The sequence below is a fragment of the Ammospiza nelsoni genome, chromosome 5 (genome assembly GCF_027579445.1).
Source record: "Ammospiza nelsoni isolate bAmmNel1 chromosome 5, bAmmNel1.pri, whole genome shotgun sequence".
In the NCBI taxonomy this organism is placed as follows: domain Eukaryota; kingdom Metazoa; phylum Chordata; class Aves; order Passeriformes; family Passerellidae; genus Ammospiza; species Ammospiza nelsoni.
Genome location: NC_080637.1, coordinates 32820929 through 32841485, shown reverse-complemented (window position 1 = coordinate 32841485; position 20557 = coordinate 32820929). Strand labels below are relative to the sequence as shown.

General features: G+C 39.1%; 1 protein-coding gene across 4 annotated transcripts; it reads right to left on the bottom strand.

The window, feature by feature from the left end:
• Nucleotides 1-5269: 5269 nt before the first annotated feature.
• RXYLT1 (ribitol xylosyltransferase 1) lies at nucleotides 5270-16228 on the bottom strand. Of its 4 annotated transcripts, none has more exons than XM_059473169.1 (6): nucleotides 16003-16228; nucleotides 15374-15553; nucleotides 14306-14408; nucleotides 9134-9448; nucleotides 7294-7464; nucleotides 5270-6249 (listed from the first exon to the last, which is right to left on the bottom strand). In XM_059473169.1, exons 1-6 carry the CDS (start codon nucleotides 16142-16144, stop codon nucleotides 5832-5834), a joined length of 1329 nt encoding a protein of 442 aa, XP_059329152.1. In that variant the 5' UTR covers nucleotides 16145-16228; the 3' UTR covers nucleotides 5270-5831. The 4 variants fall into 4 exon arrangements, with proteins under 4 accessions (XP_059329152.1, XP_059329153.1, XP_059329155.1 ...); XM_059473170.1 differs by lacking the exon at nucleotides 16003-16228 and adding an exon at nucleotides 15665-15800; XM_059473172.1 differs by lacking the exons at nucleotides 15374-15553; nucleotides 16003-16228 and adding an exon at nucleotides 12263-12375.
• Between the last annotated feature and the right edge of the window lie 4329 nt (nucleotides 16229-20557).

Genomic DNA, 20557 nt, shown 5'->3' with positions numbered 1-20557 from the left:
AAAGAGACAGAGATTGATATAAGACTATTAAATGAATAAATTGAACCCTCCAGCAAAAAGGGATATGCAATTAAAGACTGCATACCACAAAACACACATCACTGGCTATCTCAAAGCTATGCTAGCATTTGAAGGAAGTGTGAAGCACCATTTAAACTCCTACAGCATTTAATCATTACACTCTATTTCCCCTCAGGGGAAACAGAGCTGCTCCTAATTCTCCATTTCCATATTCAGTGAGAATTAGGGTAGCCTCATTCTCCCCAGGAATCCATTACCATCCCATCCCACCAGGAGCAATGAGATTCAACACAGAGGCTCCCTGTGGTTGTGTTTCTGAAATGGCAGCTGGGCAGTGGCAGTGGCCAGGCTGGATGGAAGGCCTGAACCAAGATTATTTCACATCCCAGAGAAGTCCCTGCAATAAGATACAGCACCGTGGTAGCCCCATTGCTGACAAGGGCTGTCACAAACACCTTCATGTATTAAATAAGCAGCCACAGAGGAAGATGTTTCAGCATCTGCTATGAAAATATTACTTAAAGTGGATCTCCACTCATGACCACAGACTACCTTTATTCTTCAGAAAAGAACTCCATTGCAGAGGAAAAAAACCATGAAAATAAACACTTATGTAGAAACCTTACATTTTGAGCCTTGAACATAACCCCTTTGACACAGCAAACTCAAAATAAAACATTTAACAGTTTGGTGCTGCTTGAATAACTTAATCTAAAGAATCGGGCTAATTCCAGTCATTCAGAGATTTATTTTTCTTTGTTTGTGGCCACCTGCATAACTTGCTGTCTTTCAATGGGTTGTGTCTTCATCTGGATCCTAGTGAATGACTCATTTCTGTTTGATGCATTCACTTTGCATCTCATATCTTCTGAAAGCACATATTCAATGAAACTGTGTGTAATACCTCCAGTTCTGTTTATTTTAAAATGCCCCCCAAGCTACAAATTATATATTCCTGAAGATGAAAAAAATTAAGACTATAGGAATGGTGAATGCTGTCATGTGAAGTCCAGAAGTTTTGCACTGTCAAATGGGATTGCTGAATGCAGGAAGCAATTTGAGGATTCTTACCTCAGGCAATCCTTGTGTGATTAAGCTGCTGTAAGACTGGCTAAGAGAATGTCATGTTATTTCATGGCATGCTTGATGAAACACATCTGTGTTGTGTGACTGTGGATCAGAAATATGAAATACATCTTGTGTGACTGTGGATCAGAAATATCTTGTATTCTACCAAAGCATCATTCATGGAGTTGCACTCAGGATCCAAGAGTGCTCAGGGAAGAAAATGAGAATTCCAATGCCTGTGCTGCCAGGGCACTTGATACAATTAGGAGGTAAAAGATGGTACTGTACCACTACCTGGCTGGGTGGCCAGCTTCTCAACACCAGGCACTGGCTTTTGGGTACTGAACTACAGCAATTTGAACAGATTCTTGACTGTCAAAATGTGTAGCAGTTTCCTCTGAAGACTGAGGCCTCTTTATTGGACCTTGAATTGAGACACTTAAAATAGTTGCCAAATTGAACAACCAGACCCTGGGGGGTGAATGGTACACACAGCGTGTTTTAAAAATCTTCACTTTACCATCTTACTGCCATGTAGCTCCAGTCTGAGATGGATTTTCTCTTTAAACCCTTGAATTAAATAAATACAAAATCTACATGTATACAGGCATTAACATTTTCTCTTGAGCATTCCTCTTGGTCCTCAGATTTTACATCCAGTGCCTTTTCAGCTTTCAATTCTTTAAAACTAGAGTCATGTGGAGACATTTTAACACTCAAAGCAGTTATCCCTGCTCAGGTTAGTAGTGAAAGGAAATTACATTGGTAAGATATATTGAAACATTAACTGGTTTTTATTGTTCAGGAGACACTGAAGAAATCCTGATATTTGACCCACCCAAATAGCTTAAATATGGACTGATAATGTGACCTTTTGCAACAGTTTCTTTATCAAGAGGATTATCAGTTATGATTCATGGACTGTTGAGGAGTAAGAATTTTATGTAATTCTGTGTAACTGCATAAAATGATGGAAAGAGATTTTAGATCCACTGTCACTTCTGCTGCACAGCATGGTTTTTATAGCATCACTTTGGAGTGATCCCTGAAGGGTTTATAATACAAACTATTAAACTTAACTTTGTGGACTCAGAAAGCAAAAAATCCCAACCAACATGGAGTCCTGGGATACAATGCAAACTGCACATCATCCTTTCAGGCACATTTTCATCAGGTCAGCTCTTCTTTTCATCTTACTCATCAAACCCTTTGTGTAGCATTCACAGCACTACATAAACATTAAAGCCCTTTTTAGCTATTGGGAAATGGCAGTCCCAACATGCCTTATGCTAGCAGTTTTCTTGGAAGCAACAGTTTCTTACAGCACAGTTGAAACCGCATTTGAAATACTTCTTGCCTCTCCCAACATCAGTCTTTATGAACAGGCCAAAATAAGCATAATCTTCTTCAATCTTCTTCATTTTTCTGATCACAGCAGGAAGAATTCTTGGAACTATTTTAGGAATCAGTAGCATGGAAGCTGCTCCTGAGTTTGCCCAGTTCTTAGTGGCTATTACTAACATGCAGCATTTGCCAAGAAGAAACAGAATTTCTGTGGCTTTGCAAGTGTTCTGGTGAGGGCAGTAAGCCAAGACAGAAACTGGTGCTCCAGCACACAGTGATCCTAATTCAGACTTAGTAATTGCTGTGAGAAAGGCTTCTAGAAAACTCTCCATTGTATCACCCCTTTTGTAAGTTTCAGCCATGGAAAGATGATAACCTAACAACTGAAATACACTATCACAACTTAAATATCCAAGAATAGTAAGCAAATGGCAGATGGGTCATTTGCAAGCCACATCCTTACCTACAGGATTACAAACAGTTAAGAAGACTGGTTACGTTTCTTTGGAATCATATTGCTCTCTGGAAACTGATTTTCTAAACCGTTTATGCCATATGTTCACAGCCACTCAATGGGCTCAGAATAATGTAGGAGGGAGTTACACTAAGGTCTGGAGAAGCTGGATCTCTTTTTCTTATAACAAGGCAATTCAGCTTAATTTGTAAAGTCTTCATCAGCAGGAAATGCTTCTGATAATGAAACTGGTAGAGTTATATACTCCACACACCAATGTAAGCGTGATGCAAAACACCACATAATTAGCAATCTGTCTAACATTTGGAGCTACAGTTGGCATTCCAACTCCAGACAGGCTCAGTTCTGTGCACCTCTCCAAGAAACACCAGGCACAGTTACAAGAGGCATTGCTCTGTGCCTGGAAAGTGATGTTCCATGATCCCAGTCTCAAACCTGAGGGCTGAGAACAAAACCAGTGGGTGCATTCACCTCTTAGCATTAAACAACTGAACTGATTCGTCATCTTCCCACAGACAGAAGATACTATCTGCTCCTACATGGATGTGGCATGCCATCTTTTTTGCCAGTGGCTTAACCACTTCCCTTGTTTTAACCAGTTTCTCTACCACTGTAAAATATCTCTGATTTCTTGCATTCCCCACTGTCTTTCCTCCATCAGTCTCATCCTTTCTTTACCAAGGTCCTTTTTGTGGTCTTGCTCAGCTCTGGATCTAAATACAGCAGAGTTGACAATTTCTTCCACATGTTGGACAGTGGAATGAGAGAACAATTAAAACACTAGCAACCTGCCTAATGTGTTAGGAATCCCTTCCTTGACTTCAAAATGTTTTGCTCCATTAGCACTAGAAATAGTACACAAGAAAAAACTCTTGGTGCCAGCTCCTGCTGGAAAAAGGTGAATTTGAAGTGTCAAGAATTGGTTCAATAGATAAAATAATTCCCTTTGAACTCCCAAAGCAGGCAAGCAGCTGCAAAGTGAAATTCTATTAAAATTTTGGTATATGCGTTAGCCTCCCTTAACATACAACTGCTGTGAGTTTGGAAAAACACATTACTTAGAAATGAGCACATCAATAGCAGCATCTTTCTTTTGCTGATGAGCCAAGTTACACACTCAACTGTTTTGCAGACTTCAACCTGCATACCACTACAGGTTTTTAGGAGCTGCAGCCTCTTTTATAAGAACCTCAGCCTAACTGGTAAAGACTTCTGAGAGCTGTTTTCTGCAGTTTCTTGAAATCCTGCAGGAGTGCCAAGGAATCTCTTGCTGACAAGTTGAGAAACACTGCTCCAAATGATTGTTCTGCAGTTTTGTAGCTTGTTTAGAGATAAAGATTCTACTAGAGGAAAAATACAGCAGAGATTACATTATTACAGTAGTGAGACATGGAACAGGCTGTCCAGAAAAGATATGGATGCCCTCATCCCTGGAATTATTCCAAGGCCAGGCTAGATGGTGCTCTGAGCAACCTGGGATAGTGGGAGGCATCCTTGCCCTGGCAGGGGGGTTAATGATCTTCCAACCTAAAGCATTCCACGTTTCTATGGTTACCGCAGATACTCAAGCTTCCTCTAACCCTCGAGTGCTGTGTACTGCTGATGGGCTTCAAATCCTAAGTGTGCTGGACATTTGTTGTGAATTTGGTCTAGCAATGTCAACCTGTAAGCAGTTCTCATCAACTCACTGCAGTACTTCCAGTCTCAGCTGAATGGAGTATGTTTGCATTGTACTGCAACTGCAGGACACTTCAGATGAAATGGGTGGATGGCAAGTCACAGCAGTTCATGTTAGACAGACAATTCACATTACCACAGAACTGCCCTTGTGTGACACATGCTCCAGAACTAGGCAGAATCAGTACACAAATGACTACTACTTAGCTGTACAGCCTGTGAATTGCTGCATGAGAATGACCCCACGTGTCATGCTGTGGTCAGGCACAAGTGGCTCCTACAGCCCTTTGGTATGGCAGCGGTGTGTGTGCAGTCCTACTGCTCAGCAGAACAGACTGGAGGGAACTGCACACACACAAGAACAGGAATGGATCCCTTTGGCTACATTTAACAAAAAAGCATTGAAACTGTTTATGGTACACACAGTCCCATAACCATGCAGTATTACACTTCTGCCATCTTTTGGCGTTGATGAGTTTCAGCAGATTTTGAGCAATCAGATAAGCTACAGGTAGGCTCGTGTCTAAGACTCAGGGTTCTGAACATCCAGCTGTAACTACAGGTAATGAAAGAGCACAAACACAGAAAAGTATGGCCCAAGACTAAAAACAAATGAAAGAAAGTAATTTTGGTATTTCAGATGAAATATATTGCTATCAAATATTTTCAAGAAAGAGCTCTCTATTTTTACCTTGAAATACACATTTTTATTCCACAGTCTTTAGCTTTATGGTCACTTTGCTGGAAATGAAATGTCAACCAAGTAAACAGTTCACATTTTCAAAACATATTACCAGAATATGCTAAACCTGGCAATTTTGTAATAATACTTTTCTTTTTTGGTTTCCCTAATAAATTACCCTGTACCATACAGCCTCCATTCTTTTTTCTTCAAACACAACTGATTTTTTTAGGTTGGATTTTACCAAATTCACATGCTCAAAGACATTATCCTTAAAATTTTTAAATATTACAATTAAAAATTTTTTCCAGGTCACAAAGCAATATAAAAATTGTGAAAATAGTAACGAAACTGTTGTCATCCTTGTACCATCATATTATGTCAACAACCTCTCTGAAAGTCATTAAAGATGGAGGGCCAAATGTAGCTCTTGGCCAAACTTAGAGCAATTCCACTGACTTTAAAAGGAATGCATCTGTCCTGTGAGGTTACTTTTAAATAAAAGCTGCCTCAGGTTAATGGAAATTAAACTGTCATCTACTCTAGATTTTCAAACGGGACAATTTATCCTTTATCACTGGGCAAAAATGAATTTTCCAAAGTATTAATGAATTTTTGTCTCATCCATGCTTTGAAGTTTCGATACCATTCTAAAAGCTTTTTTCTCCTTTGAATCTTTTCTTGTAAGCTCATTTTTTTTTCTTTCTCTAGAATAGCAGGAAGCTCTTTCCAGTTTTTAATAAAGATAAATGGAGCCCCCATGGTTTTTAATAATTGCAATGGAGCACTGTGGTAGGCTGATGAATTTCCGCAATCACCCGGTGTCATTACATCTTCTATAACAGGCAGAGATCCATAGGAACAAGCTTCATAAATTCTGTAACATTCTGTATTTATTCCCACTGGGCACAATGTCAAATCACTCTGCAGCAAGGCATCTTGATAGTTCTTGAAACTTTCATTTGTTTCTTGAGGCTGCCACCTAGGAAAGGAAAAAGAGTGAAAATTAATATCTTCCTCACAGGCACTGCAATGAAAAAATAGTGATATGCTTTAATTTCTATTAGTTATAAAACTGAAAATGCTATTAGTGTAAAAATTTTGTATTACACACACAGTGAATTAACTTTTATTTTTAGTCTTAATTGCTCTTAAAAATCTTCTAAAAATTTATTGAAAATGTCACTGTTAAAAACAGATTGTAATATGTGGCCCTTTCTGGAAATTATTAACACTTAAAAGTGTAAGAAACAAATTGAAATGCCACTCCAAATCTTCTGCATTACTTGGATGATGCATATGTCAATTTACTTCACAGCATAGTTTAGAAACAGACAAAAAGGGAGACGCTCAATGGGCTTTTTAATGACTTTTTTTTGGCCTCAAAAGAGGTTTGCTCTTCAAAACCTAGGAAGCAGAGCAATTGGTTTAACCTGAATTCATGTACTTGAAGTGCCTCAAGATGTCTGGGAGATAAGAGTTTACATCACAGATACAATCCATCTCCTGAGACTCTTCATCAGGGCAGCTAAGGTCTACCTAAGCACCACTCCGCCTGCTATCCAACATTTTATAGGTGTTGCTTTTCAAAGTTAAGAAATACCATCAGAACCCTACTCTTGTTAGTCAAAAAATAACTGTGCTGTACGGATTAAATCCACTCTCACGTGGAACTCAACAAAATATGGCTGTCTTTTTTCTTTGACTAAAGACATGAAACTCCACAAAATACAAGATAATATGTTTCTTCTCATAATCAAATATTTGTAAGAAAAAAGCAGATGGTCTTTGATGGTTATATAGGTTATATACAGAGGAGACTTTTCTAAACTAGATTTAAAAATATGCCTTATGTAAAATATAACAGAAATGCTGTTATGTTGACTTAAATGAAGTCTCTGCACTATTCCCTGACTTAATGACTAATTACCTTTATTTGTATTATTTTTTAACACTCAAGAAAAGATTGGTAATAATGAACCAGGCAAAAAACTCAATATTTTCATGAAGTAAATTAAAGTCTTACTGTTCTCTGGCTGCAATCCAGCAAAGTTTGTCAAGCCCGTCCTGTTTCAGAATTTCAATGAGGGTTTCTCTAGAAGAATTCTTATAAACTGTTCCTAAGAAATTACATACATATGATCTTGGATCATGTAGCATTGACCAGCTGGGTTCCACAACTGGAAAATTTCTGTAGCTGTAAAAAAAATGTGTAAGTTAGACAACCCTATCAAAGGAAAACATTTTTCAGCATTTCATTTTCAGTGCATCATATATTATGACTAAAACCACCTGCTTATTGCCAATCCATCTCTACAGACAGACTCAGAAGTAAACCAAGTCACAGCCTGTCCTAAAAGTATGTCTTTACTCCCTTTACCCCCATCAGGACCTTCACAAAGTTTCCAGAATACTTACATCTTCTTTCAACACCAGAAATATTAAATGTGCAGATTACAGAATGTCCTTGACCAACATGCTTTTCCAAAGAAGCTGTTCTTGATGCAACCATAAGTTTTGACTGAAATGGCCAGTTTAACAGTAACTATGGCATGCAAGTCTCACCTACCTTAATCTCTGGATATGCTCCTCTACTGAAAATACCACTGGTAACCTCTCAAAGGAAAATCTCACTTTGATCTGAGTGAACTCAATAATCAAATCTTTTGGCTACTAAATAGCTTATTGTGCATTACTTGATGGACAATAATGCACATCATTATTGCATCCTGTCCTATTCTCATTCTTCTCCTGCATGATGAATGTCAATTCACTTAGTTTCTAATAAGCATTTGTTCCTTCATGACAAATATTTTTGCATCATTCCACATCTTCATTTTCCCTCTTTACTTGGAAAAGCCAGCAAATTTTCATGCCTTTAACCTGTTTTTTACAGCCATTGTATGCAAGGTCTGGAAATCCCATTTTGATACCAAATTTATCTTCCTTCACCCAGCTTTGCACCCTCGTTTGTTGTTCTAAGTGTTGTTGCTTTCTCTTCACTGTCACCTTAATCTCTGCATCTCAAAACTCAACTTCTTTCCACTTAGGAACTTCCAATACCATCAATTCTTTGACATCATCAATAATCCAAATTTAGCATATGTCAGAGACACTGTGAACAAGTTCAAGCTGTATATAAAAAGCTCTATACAGTTTTCCAGCTTGTTGAGCAAACTAGATCAATATAGGATATTGAATTCAAATTCAACACACGGTATGAAAATAATCCCATATTCCTTTCAGCTTCTATTACCCTGGTAAGTCACTAAACCACTATCAACTCTGTTAATAAGAAGTAAAAATGCATGTAGCTGAACCAAAACTTTATTTACTCCACATAAATAGTTTGAGCACTTAAGTATAACAAAAATGTTTTTTTTTAAAGAAGCAGGTAAGCAAGTTTACACTACTGTGTTACTGGAGTATAACAACTCCAAATGGGAAGCCTTTTGAGCCATAACGGAGGTTAAAAAAAGTACTTTGCTTTTCTGAACAAATAGTACCTGCAACTTTATTACATAATTATCCTTTGAATCTCCATATCACTGGTATGTATTACATCAGCAGTCATGATAATCTTAAGAGCAAATCTACTGAAGAAAGAATAAACAGAAAATCTCAGGAGACACAGGTTCATTTTCCTAAAGTTTCCTAAACACCAGTACCCTTTTCCTGTTATAATTTTTATTGCTAAATGCAACTTTCAAAGACTCCAATGCCTGATTTAGAAAATGACTGATAGGATCATGTTCTGCAATTTATTTATTAAAATTGTTTTGGGCAAAAGCACTAAGAGTCATATTTTCCATACCTCATGCACAACAATTAATGAATCAATTGCAACTTCTGTCTATAGCACTTACGTAGCTACTCCTAAAGGCCACTGGAAAATATCTTCTTCATTTACGAACGCGTAGTCATAGGTAACAAAGAGCAGATTGACAAATCCCCCGTTTCGTTTCAGGTATGGCTGAATCCAGGCGTTGTTGCACTGCTCGTTCCCGAGCAGCACCACGGCCACGTGCTGGATTTTGCGGGTCTCCATCAGCGTCTGTGCGTAGTGCAGCCACTGCGTGGCGTAGGCCATCTTCGCCGGCTCCCTCCCGTTCAGCACCAGCACCACGTGCTCCGCCTCCACCGAGAAATAGCCGGGAACTACTGAGGGGCCAGTCAGGAAGCTGAGAAAGCCAAAATACAACATCAAACAAAGTAAGACTTTGTAAGATTAATTATTGGCCTTAGTCCTCTAGCTAGTCTTACTACACTGCACTCCAGAGATGATATTTTCTTCAATAAAGTAAATGCAATATACTGCAAAATTAATGTGCAACTACAACTACTTCTGCTGTTAGTATGTACTGCTTAGCACAGAGTAAAGCTGCTTTCATTTTTATTCAGGTAAAAGGTGATTGACTAGAATAAGGTATTTTGTCAATAAATCAGAACTAGTACAATACTCAAACCTCAAAATGTGTGTAAATCAACCACCTTTCAAAAAAGGGTGCACCTTGATGTTCATATTTTCTTAATTCCAGTGATAACAAATGACTGCTGTATTAGAACAAGAGAGAGGCCCTCCCAAAAAACTGAAGACTACACACAATCTGGTATCATTAAGAGTGACAGTTAGCTAGTCTTGCATATTACTTTTCTCAGTATTTTGGTTAAGTTTCTTCTGTGTAGAATTGATAACACAACAAACATCTATCCAACTTAGGTTGGCTGTATGCCCCAGGTCAAACTTGAGGCTCTGATACAAGGTAGTAAGCATGAACATTTTAGTTATAAAACGTTTTCTAGATCTTCAACAATGTATTTAACAGAAGAATTTCAGTCATGTAGCAAAACTACCAACTCTTTAATCATTTGCAAGCATGTGACAAAAGCCATTTATGAACTTCAATGAAACAAACCAGTATTTGCCAGCCCCTGCTCTAGTTACCTGGTGTCTTAACAGATTATTGACCGAATGCAAAGAAGTAGCAGTTACACAGCTTGGGAAAAAGTGGAGGGGGAAAACAGCATTGTTTAAAAATAAAAGTCAGTTAAGTGATAATTTTCTAGATCTGCTGCATTACTAGTTTTTCAGCTACCAGCAAAACTTGATTTAGAGTGAGCATGAGTTTTAACTCATGAAGTGCTGAGACTGACAGCTAGTTTCAGTTCAAATATACTTACTGAGGAAAAAAGCTCTCACAACAAAAACTGTAAAGACTACTCCAGTGAAGTTATCTGAGGCAGACTGACCTTAGACAAGTGTATTTAAACCTGAGTTAAGCTGACATGCTGCTGGCTTGGTGGAAGTGATGTATTTTGGAGCCAAGATTCGTAAGACTCATGACCTGGAATCAAGACTTCTCATACATTAAATGTTAAGTCACAATCAAGACTTAAATCCAAAGTTTAACAGACAATGAGAACAGAATCACAGGGATTCCTAAGAGAGAATACCTTGAGCTTTGGAATGCCTCAAATAGAGACTAAATATGTACACGTGATCGCCTTGCAAAGAGACTTGGGGAAAAAGGGTTTTTCCTATGACACAGCACTTTGAGGGTAACAGTTTTACAGCAATAACAGATGTACAGGTCAGGAAGCAATGACCTGTGGGTAGCAATATATGTAGTTGAACAGCATAAAATTACAGTGGGGGAAAAAAAGTAACACAGTGCAAGTCTCATAAATCCATACTTTAATAATCAAAACACCGTGCTAGGGCTGTGCTATTAACTCCCAATCAGAACACAACTGGGATTGGGAAATGGAAGAGACACTACAGAAGCTGCTAAATGGAGGGAGCAGTCCTTAGAGTACTAACCACTCACATGAAGGCTAAAGCAAAGATAATATGGGAAGATTACCTTTTTTGGACTAAATACATGATTTGCTTTCTACAAAGTCCTTGGTTTTCCTTACTAGTGACAGACAGTCATACAAAAAGATGCTGTTTTAGACTGGGTCTAACAGCGCCCATTCTGGAGGTGTTGAGACAGCCATTCTTTAATAGTAAGGATTAAATTTAACACTTGCAGTAATAGAAATAATAATAAATACATTCAGCATAGAAATATCCCATATGCAAAAAAGTAATTACATAAAAATGAGAAAATCAAGAAAAGAACTTGGAAATTAGCAGTCCAAACCACAAGTGACTCCCATCTACAAAAACAACTTGAGGGGACTCTGGAGAACAGTCAGTATTAACTCCCTCTCTGGAAGAATCTGTAATAAACAGTAAGATCACTGAATCTTATCAATAGGTAAGATCACAGATCAAATATACAGATAAGCACTGCTGTGAATGAGTTAATCCTGTTTCATTAATCTGATGAAGCATGTCAATAAGAACACAGATAAAGAGGATCCAGTGGGCACAGTGGTTTTGGACTTTCAAAAAGCTTCACTACAGGGTTTTATTAAAACTAAATTGCCAGAAGCTATACCAGGTGGAATCCTCTGATAGACAGAAACCTCTCCTAGTTGACTGAGGCAAGGCAGCACTGAATGTTTATCAAATAGAGAGGGTGTGACTTGGGGGAAATAGAAATTTAGGAAAGCTCTTGCCAAATAAGAGGTAAGAAGTTTGGCACTCTGTGCTCTACAACATCTTCTTAGATGACAGGAGTGAAGGGTGTGAATTGCTTCAAGCCAAAGAAAGCGTTAAATCCTGGTCTCTTGCTTTTTGTATGAATGTGCCAAGAGGCTACTAAAATCCACAGCGATGAAGTTCCTTCACCACTCCTGTTTTTAAATAAGCATCACTGCATTTTAAGGAGAAGCTGATACTTCATGTATTTTTTTAGGCAACTTCTTTGATGGAAATATGTACCCATCAAAATCTGTATTACGTGTATTCATCATCATAAATATACAGAATGGGCTTATTCATGTAACTGTGTTCAAGTGGTATTTTGGCATTTTTGTGTCTTTAGATTTGTTATTCTTTAAAAACATTCACCAGACATCTACTTTTTAACAATCATGAGACTTACCACAGAGAACTGCAGAACAGCACATATTCTCCAAATATGTCACCTCAGCTAGTTCCCTCTAGCCTCATCTAGCAATCAAAAGATAATTTACCTCAGCCAGGCAGTAAACAATTCTAGAAAATAACCAGTGAGAAGCCAAAATCACATAATTCTTCTCCACAACATGAACTAGTATTTCCAAATAGAGTAAAAAGTAGCTATTTCAGAAGCCTAGTTGTTAAAATAACAGTTATATTGCAAATTTTCTATACTTTGCACAAGTTTATACTAGCCTGTCAAAAGTTAACCTTTGTTATGTTGGTACTAAACTCAAGCTTTGTATTTTTATAGGACCTAGCAGCCAAGTTGAAATTAGAATAGGGACTCCATTATCTCTGGCACATCTAGACATAACAAGAAGATATTTAAATGCAGGCATAGAAGTCTTTCTTTGAGAGATGCATACCCTAAGGAGACATGTGAAGTTATTAATCATTTGAAACAGGCACACTAGAGAGAAAATAACCACAATTAGTCAAGTGACAGACTCATTAAGTACAGCAAATTATTTTCATGTTATAAATGTGGAAAGCAAGAGCCTAAAGAAATTCTTATGTCAATATCAGGAAGATAACCTATCATGCCACAGTATCATGGATTTCTACAGCTTCTAAGATTTTAACTCTGGAAACAACAAAGCCTTTTGCCACTAAAACTACACTGTAGGCACTGGTCCAATATTCAAAGGAAGGACTGTATCCTTTCTCTATATTTGTGAATTGAAAACTCTATTGCTCTGTCAAGGAGACTACAAAGATGCAGAAGCATCGTTCATAGTTGAGTCTCTAAATAAGGATCATCTTTTATTTGCAGACAAGGAACATAGCTTTTTCTGTTAAAGAATACATAAATTCATCTATTTCTTCTGGAAAGACTCTATGGCCTGTACCATGTTCACTGTTAGATACTTTCATAAACAGTTCAAAATTATTTTTAAAAGTTTTTTGATCACTTAAAACCTCTTTTCAATTCACAATCACATGCGTACTTCAAACACTACCTTCAAATATTTCAGCTAGAACTGTATCTTGTGCAAGGAAAAAATGGCCTCCTGAAGCAACACGTTTCAGAAGTTAAGCTCACTTAACTGTGTAATTTATATATTAAAAGAAAACTTTTTTAACAGGCAGGTCCTGGTGCAAGTGACTAAATGCTGCAGGAGACCTACTTCTGCAGACTGGCTAAGTGGCCAAAGAGACAATGTATCTTCACAGAAAGCATTAAAATGGTATTAAATAGGGACTCAGAGAAAAGCTCTGTATCATTCCCTGAATAATGTAAAACATTTGACAACAGTCTTAAACCATACACGATCACAGATCAAACACCACTGTTAAAGCAAACAGTGCTTTACGTGTAATATTCCTTTCCATACAAAATTTTGGTTTGCAAATCAAGTAGCTAACCACAGGCTAGGTCTCACAGGTAGCCTTTGTTATAAACAAATCATGGTTTTGACACATTCCTATTTATGAATGAATGAACCAAGTCCCTTTCCCCTGAATACAGCAGAAACTAAAGAGCAGGAGACATCTTCCTGCCTCACACGTGCATGCTTGATCTCACCAGCTATGAGCCCCCAGACCCCAGCTCTTTACACTGTTCTCAGGGTTGTATCCTCACCCTGCCACCGAAGTCTCTTGGCTGCTCTTTCTCTCAGAATTGGCAAGTTTTTACATATATTTTTAATAACACAAACCATCATAAACCAGATTAAATTGCTCCCTAGTTTTCTATTTTTTAACAGTGACATGTTTGGTCTAGAATTAGTTAGATTTATCAAGTATGTGCTTTTGTGTATAAATTATAATTTTGAATGAGAAGCCATGTGCATATTACGTAGTTATCAAAACATTACAAAATTAAAGTACTTGCAACTGTATTAAAATAACCACAACTTTGAGACAGCCAAAATAATGCCTGAGCAGTGCATCATTCAGTTTACCTTTCCAATGCATTATTTACTAAAGTTTGCACAATTGAAATCAACATCATGAACAATACCTGAAGTATGTTTTTCCTGCATTTTGGCTTCCTTCTCTCCACTGTGCAATCACATCAGCTGGCTCAAGGTGCCCTCCAAAAATGTGTTGCCAAAGGTAAAGACCTACATAAATGAAGACATGATGGAGAATTTGAATGTACAGATCTTGCCTACTCTACGCTCCTAAAAAATAAAGCATCACAAGATAAAAACTTGGGAAATAAATGTCAGAGCTTCTTGCACAATATGACTTAGAATTAGTCAAGATTAATTTTTCCCATATTGGCATTTAAAAAGATTCTTTAGCTGACAAAATATCAGCAGATGAAGATATACACTACTGCTTCTGTTAGCAACTCTTTCCAGCACACATACCACTAAAAATGAGCAAATATTAATTGGCATTTTAAGCACAAGCATACTTCCCTTAAGCTTTTGTGAAATGCACCAATTTTTATGATGGTAATATACCAGGCAATATACCTATGTATTCTACAATGCTACGTGAAAGTTTGAGTGTAAGCCTGGCATTTCCAAAAAAACCTAAGCTAAGAATGGTGATACATCTTCAGCAGTAGTTAGAGGTTGAGAAGACCTTGGTTCCCAGTTTGTGTAGAGGGGAAACTCAGTATCTTCCACAAAAGAAGAATTTCCAAGTTCATCAGTGGTAGTAGTACTACAGTACACTGCACTACAGAAAACACTTTATTTCCCACAGTGTGATGCTTTATTTCACAAAGTGTAAATGTGACAAAAATAAATAATCTGCTTAGGCAAGTAAGAGGTCTCTCCTTGTGTCATACTGTAAACCAGACTGGATTAAAAAAGTAAGTGCATTTGTTTGCCATTTGAGATATTTTCCTTGACAGATGCAGAAGAAGAGCCTTGAAAGGAACTGATACAAAGGGAGTTCAACTACTCTTATGCTGCCATGAGTTTGAGTAACAGCTAGCATCTCCCTAATACTTCCCATGTTCAGATATACATACTGTGGAATCATATACATAAATTTTAATCATCAGGAAACCCAGAAAAGTGCTATACCAGAAAGGTTAAATAACCAGTAAAGATTGACTACATCTGCTTACCAATTGCTGCTTTGCCCCAAATCTGTACTCTAAGACTGGTCTGTTCTAGGTGAGACCTCACATATTTTATCATTTTAAGATTAGCTTCATATCTCTGCTGAGAAGCAGCCAGCTCATTTTTCTCATCCGCATCCCACGGATTCCACTCTTCATTTCCCAAGGCAACATGATCTGTGAAACCTAAAAGCGTGATTTACATTAAAATTAAAAAAAAAAAATAAAAAAGAAGATCAAATTCACAACTGTAGGAAAACTGATTAATTTTCTCAAATTCGTAATTTCACGCAGCACCTGACAGATGCGCACAGGGTCGTGCACATCACCATTGCCAGCACCACCACCACAACAAGCAGAACCACAAGCACCGCCACCGCCGCCTCCTCCCGCCCCGCCGTGCCGCGCGGTTCCCGCCGAGGCCCAGCGGAGCCCGCCGCAGCCAGCGCAGGCCCGGCGGGGAGCGGGGAGGCGCCGGCCCCGCTCTCCTCCCTCGGAGGCCGCCGCCAGGCCCCGCCCGCAGGGCCGACCCCGCTCCAAACCCACCGGGCCGGCTCCGCTCCAAACCCGCCGCCCCGGACGCGCCAGGCCAGGCCGGGCAGGGCGGCTCGAAGCGGCCCCGCCGCCGCACTCACCTCGCGGGCCGTGGTGGTCCCGGTGCGAGCGGGGGGCGGCCGGGCGGCGCGGGCGCAGGAACACGGTGTAGGCCGCGTAGAGGGAGAAGAGGCCGTACGCGACGATCAGGGCGGAGCAGAGCCGCCTGCGAGCGCCCCGCATCCCGCCCGGCGCGGGCGGAAGGCCCGGCGGGGGGCGCCGGGAGGCGGCAGCGGCGGGAGCAGACTCCGCCCGCCGGCCTGGGCCGGGCCCTGGGCCGCCGGGGAGGCGCGGAGCCGCCGGGGCCATGAGCTGCCCCTGGCCGCAGCCCCCCAGCCTGCCGGCACAGCTGTGCGATGGCGGGTAACCGGGTTGGAAACGGAGAGATGAACAGCGGAGTCAGGTTATGGGAATTTTATTATAATGGGCAAAGCTTGGATTGATCAGAGTGAGTCACGTTCCACAGAGAGATGGAAAGACTATGCACGAGTCCTTCTTAAGGCTAGATGCTACAGCTTCTGTAAAGCCTATACCAGCTTGTAGACAAGCACCATGACCTAATTGTAGCCAAAAGCACAGTGCCCTTCACCTACCCAAAGGAGAAAGAGTCTGGAACAGTAGAGATTGTATTGCACTGCGCAACCCTACAGTCTCCTCTGGGTCTGAGTGGGTTTTTTCTTGATCAATTTTTTACCCTTGCTCGGATCCTGACCTAAATTTAATTCAGCGGACCACTGCTTGTTTCCAGCTGAAATCTTAGAAGGCCTTCTGAAACAGGCTTAGAGTTAGCCTACTTCCAAATCCTTACTCTGATTTGATTGCTTGTACACTTGCTGAACGATGAGTCTAGCCTGATGATGCACTGTGGCAGCAATCACAGACTGTTGGGGTGGGAAGGGACCTTCAATATCATTGAGTTCCAACTCCCCCTGCTGTCGGCAGCAATACTGATACTGATACTTCCCTCCAGACCAGGTTGCTCAAAGCCCTGGGTCACTTCCAAGGATGGGACATTCACAACTTCTCTGTCTTACCACGCTCATAAGGAGCACTGCCCTGTCTCATGTCACTACTAGCTCTGGTAAAAAGTTTTCCTCTCACTTTCTTTTAAGCTGCTTTTATTTATTGAAACTACACATTAAATCCCTACATATAATGCAAATAACAGTTGTCAATATTACTAGTAATCTGTTGCAGAATTGCAGGTCAATACACTTATTCCTGTTAGGCTTCATGGCCACTTTGCTTTGCCTGCAGTGATTTATAATTTTAGGGAAGAAGTACCTGTCATAAATGCTTTCAAAATTAAGACTGAGCTTCTCTTGCCTTTCTAGCTTAGTGTATCTGTGTGAATTCACAATGAAATGCTGCAGCCACAAACTATGGGAAGAGCAGCAACATGATATGTCGTCGTCAATATTAAAATAAAGTATTACCAGTTTTAACTACAGTTATGTTATCTAGACTATATCAATAACTGTATCTGTGTGCTGAGTTGCTAAAATTTAGGGAAAATTTTTGTACGAATAATTTAAATCAGAATATGATAATGAAAGTATGATAAACCCAGAACCAAAGGGAAATAAGATGGCAGTAGAAATTAATTACAAAGGGCAAAGAATGAAAAATGTTAATAATTTGGAAACACAGGCTGCCTATTGCACACCTTCACTGCTTTGGATGGTGGTTAGAAAGGTCTGCTTCCCACACAGAAGCAGTTTTATTTCTTATAAAAATGACAGAAGAGACTTGAAAAGGTCAAGAAGGATTATTCGAAGAAGAGTTTGAATTATAGACCATCTCAAAAATAGTGTTTTGAAAGTCTGCATTTGTTTGCATGCATTTCAATAAGAAATGAAAAAGTTAATGTGATTTGAAATAGTGATTATTGCTGAGCAGTCTTTCACAATACTGATGATAATGTAGTTTATTTATAGCAGAGAAAAAAGGTGTACTAATCACAGTGAAGTGAACAGGCAATACCAATCAAAGTCTTAGAACAACTGTAGTAGATGGCAATGCCTGATCATTTGGAAAGAAATCCAAATCCAGAATTAAAAATGTGTGAGAAGGAATGGCATATGCTTTCGAGCATAGCATCTTTGTCTTATATTTCCTACCCTTACTAACTCATTGTACATTTTGCAAGTTGCATTGGCTCATTTCATGGGCAAAACAGGATATAAAAAGCTCTACATAATGTAAAAAAAGGTACTTATTTTATAAAATTTTATATTTTCCACCCAGTTCAGGACAGACTCAAATAAATGGTTTTCCTGTAAAGCAAACTCAAATCACATAGAAGCAAGTGGGAATCAAAAATATAATGTAAAGAATGTACTAAGGGGGAGTGTGTGTATGTGTGAGGGACTTAACAAAATGCCTTCATGAATGAAGATCTTGGAGTAGGAGCTTTGTCTAGGGATTATGGGAGTAAAATTTACAGAAACATTAAATCGGAAAAGCACCTTAACTGGGGTATTCCCTGAAATAGTGGAAAAATGTGCAACAGGTACCAAATTTAGGAAATGCCTGAATTTCATGCACAATGCCTGTAGGGGCCTGCAAAGCCTAGCAAGTACTCCTTTGTAGCACTCTCTAACAAATCTCTGATTTGTTGTAGAAGACCAAAAGCCAAATGTTATGTCACAAGAAGGGAGGAGAGATCAAAAGGATCAGGGATGTCTCAGACCTGTGTCAAGCACAAGATCATTGTTTGTCTAGGTGGCATTAAGAAGCAGACATGCCCTGCCGTGTAGGAGAGGGTGAAAAGTCCAACAGTCATGGCTAATGAGGCTTGGAAAAATCCTAAACCCAGATCTGATAAATCAGGAGGCTTAGATTCTTTCTTAGCTCTGACAGCTTGCTGTAGGGCCTTCTGGCAGATTATTTTGTCTCATGGGGCTCCAACTGACCCCTTGTAAAATGTACAAAACTGAGGTTCTTGGACTGTTAGGAATCCTAGATGATACGAAATAATTGAAGCTTTCTTTGAATGAAAGTTACTCAATAAATTAAGCTTTACAAGTTCTTTTCATCATAAATTAGGAGACAGTTTAAAAATTTATCATCGGGTTCAATAACAGTTTAGAGACAGGAAAAAATAAACAAGAGCACAGAAGTACCTTCAACAAGTGTCTAATCTGTTCAAGAATTCATTACAGCAAATGAAAATTAACTTGGAATTTCAAAATTAAGACTGAGTGCTGCTGAAATCCTAAATCAAAATACATTCTGCTGTATGTCAGGTAGTTTGAGTAAGCAACTAAGAAAGTAAGGTTTTTCTTTCTTATGAAAAGCATTCTTTTTCTGTACATATTATGATAAAAGCAGAATTTCCTTGTTTTTACTACTCATGACTGCCTACAATATATTACTCTTCGGTCTCTGTTTTTCCTACAAAATTCTTGCAGAACTTCTTGTCTTATCTTGGTCCCTGTTCGTTGACTATTGCGTTAGAATTGCAGATGTCGCTGGGAAGTTTTAAAAAGCTGTATTGATCAACATGTGATATAGGCAGATCTGAACAAGGTTTTAAAGCAGAGTTAGGAACAAGAGTAAGCATCAGTTAGACATCTAACCAGAACATGGAATGAAGACAGTTGTTGCCAAGGTCCCTGCAGAAAAGTACTGAGCTTCAGTTACTGCTCTATTGGTCCTGTCCTGATTAATTAAGAAGTTTGCAGGGTTTTTTTGTGTCACCTGCACAGTGTTGTATGCAGCCACTGTTACAATTCGTCTACAAAAGCCTGAATTTCCTCTTAAGGCTGTACCATACATGGCTGAATGAAAATCTGAAGTCTGCAGAGGACAATTAAAGCTGGGAAGCTGGTGAGGCTGCAGATCACAGTGCCCATTCTTAGCCTTTGGCAGAGGTGATCTTGTGATGAGAGGTAACAGTCTTTGGGGCTCGTTACTCCTTGGTTGATAGAAGTGCTCCTTTCTACTGACTCTGGTTTGTAGGAGTGCACCCTGACATCATCCTTCAGGCAGAACAAGCCTCAGGCTGATTTCTTTTTTACCTGAAACTACTTACAGTGGCTGAACTGTCACTTCAACAGCATTTTGCTTGAGGCAGCAAGGTAGGGAACTTCTGATGGGGGTAAAAAATTAAAGGCAGTAAGCTCTTGTGATTTGGTACAGATGGATCAATAAGACAGTGTCCACCTGTGGCCTTCTAAGTTCATAGTTTAGATGAGGACAGTTTTCCTGAGAAGGTAATACACTTCAGGAGTATCAGAATAAAGTAATTTTTCAGCTTAATGAAGTGACAAACCAATCGCCATTCTTAGTTCTGTATCATTCTCACATTCAAGACATATCTATCTGAAGACATTTTTAGATAACAAAGGGTAATCCTCCCATGTGTTACATTTAGAGTGTCTCCAGGCTGAAGTCTTTACTGGTAACTATTCCATTATATTCTACTCTGTCAAAGTAGTAGAATATACTCTCAGAACACAGTGTCTCTTCCTGAGACACAGAAAGAAAGGACTTCTAGGTGTTGTTTCCTAAACCTCCTACACATTTTTTAATATCTGTGTCAGGACTGGCTTAGACGTTTCCAACAACTGAAACGGGTTTGACATAAGCCAT

Coding starts and splice junctions, on each gene's coding strand:
- RXYLT1 (XM_059473169.1), bottom strand. CDS start 16,144: ATGCGGGGCGCTCGCAGGCGGCTCTGCTCCGCCCTGATCGTCGCGTAC. Junction 14,409..15,373: donor TTGGGGCAAAGCAGCAATTG/GTAAGCAGATGT, acceptor TCATTTATGTAG/GTCTTTACCTTTGGCAACAC. Junction 6,250..7,293: donor TGGATTGCAGCCAGAGAACA/GTAAGACTTTAA, acceptor TTCCTTTCCTAG/GTGGCAGCCTCAAGAAACAA.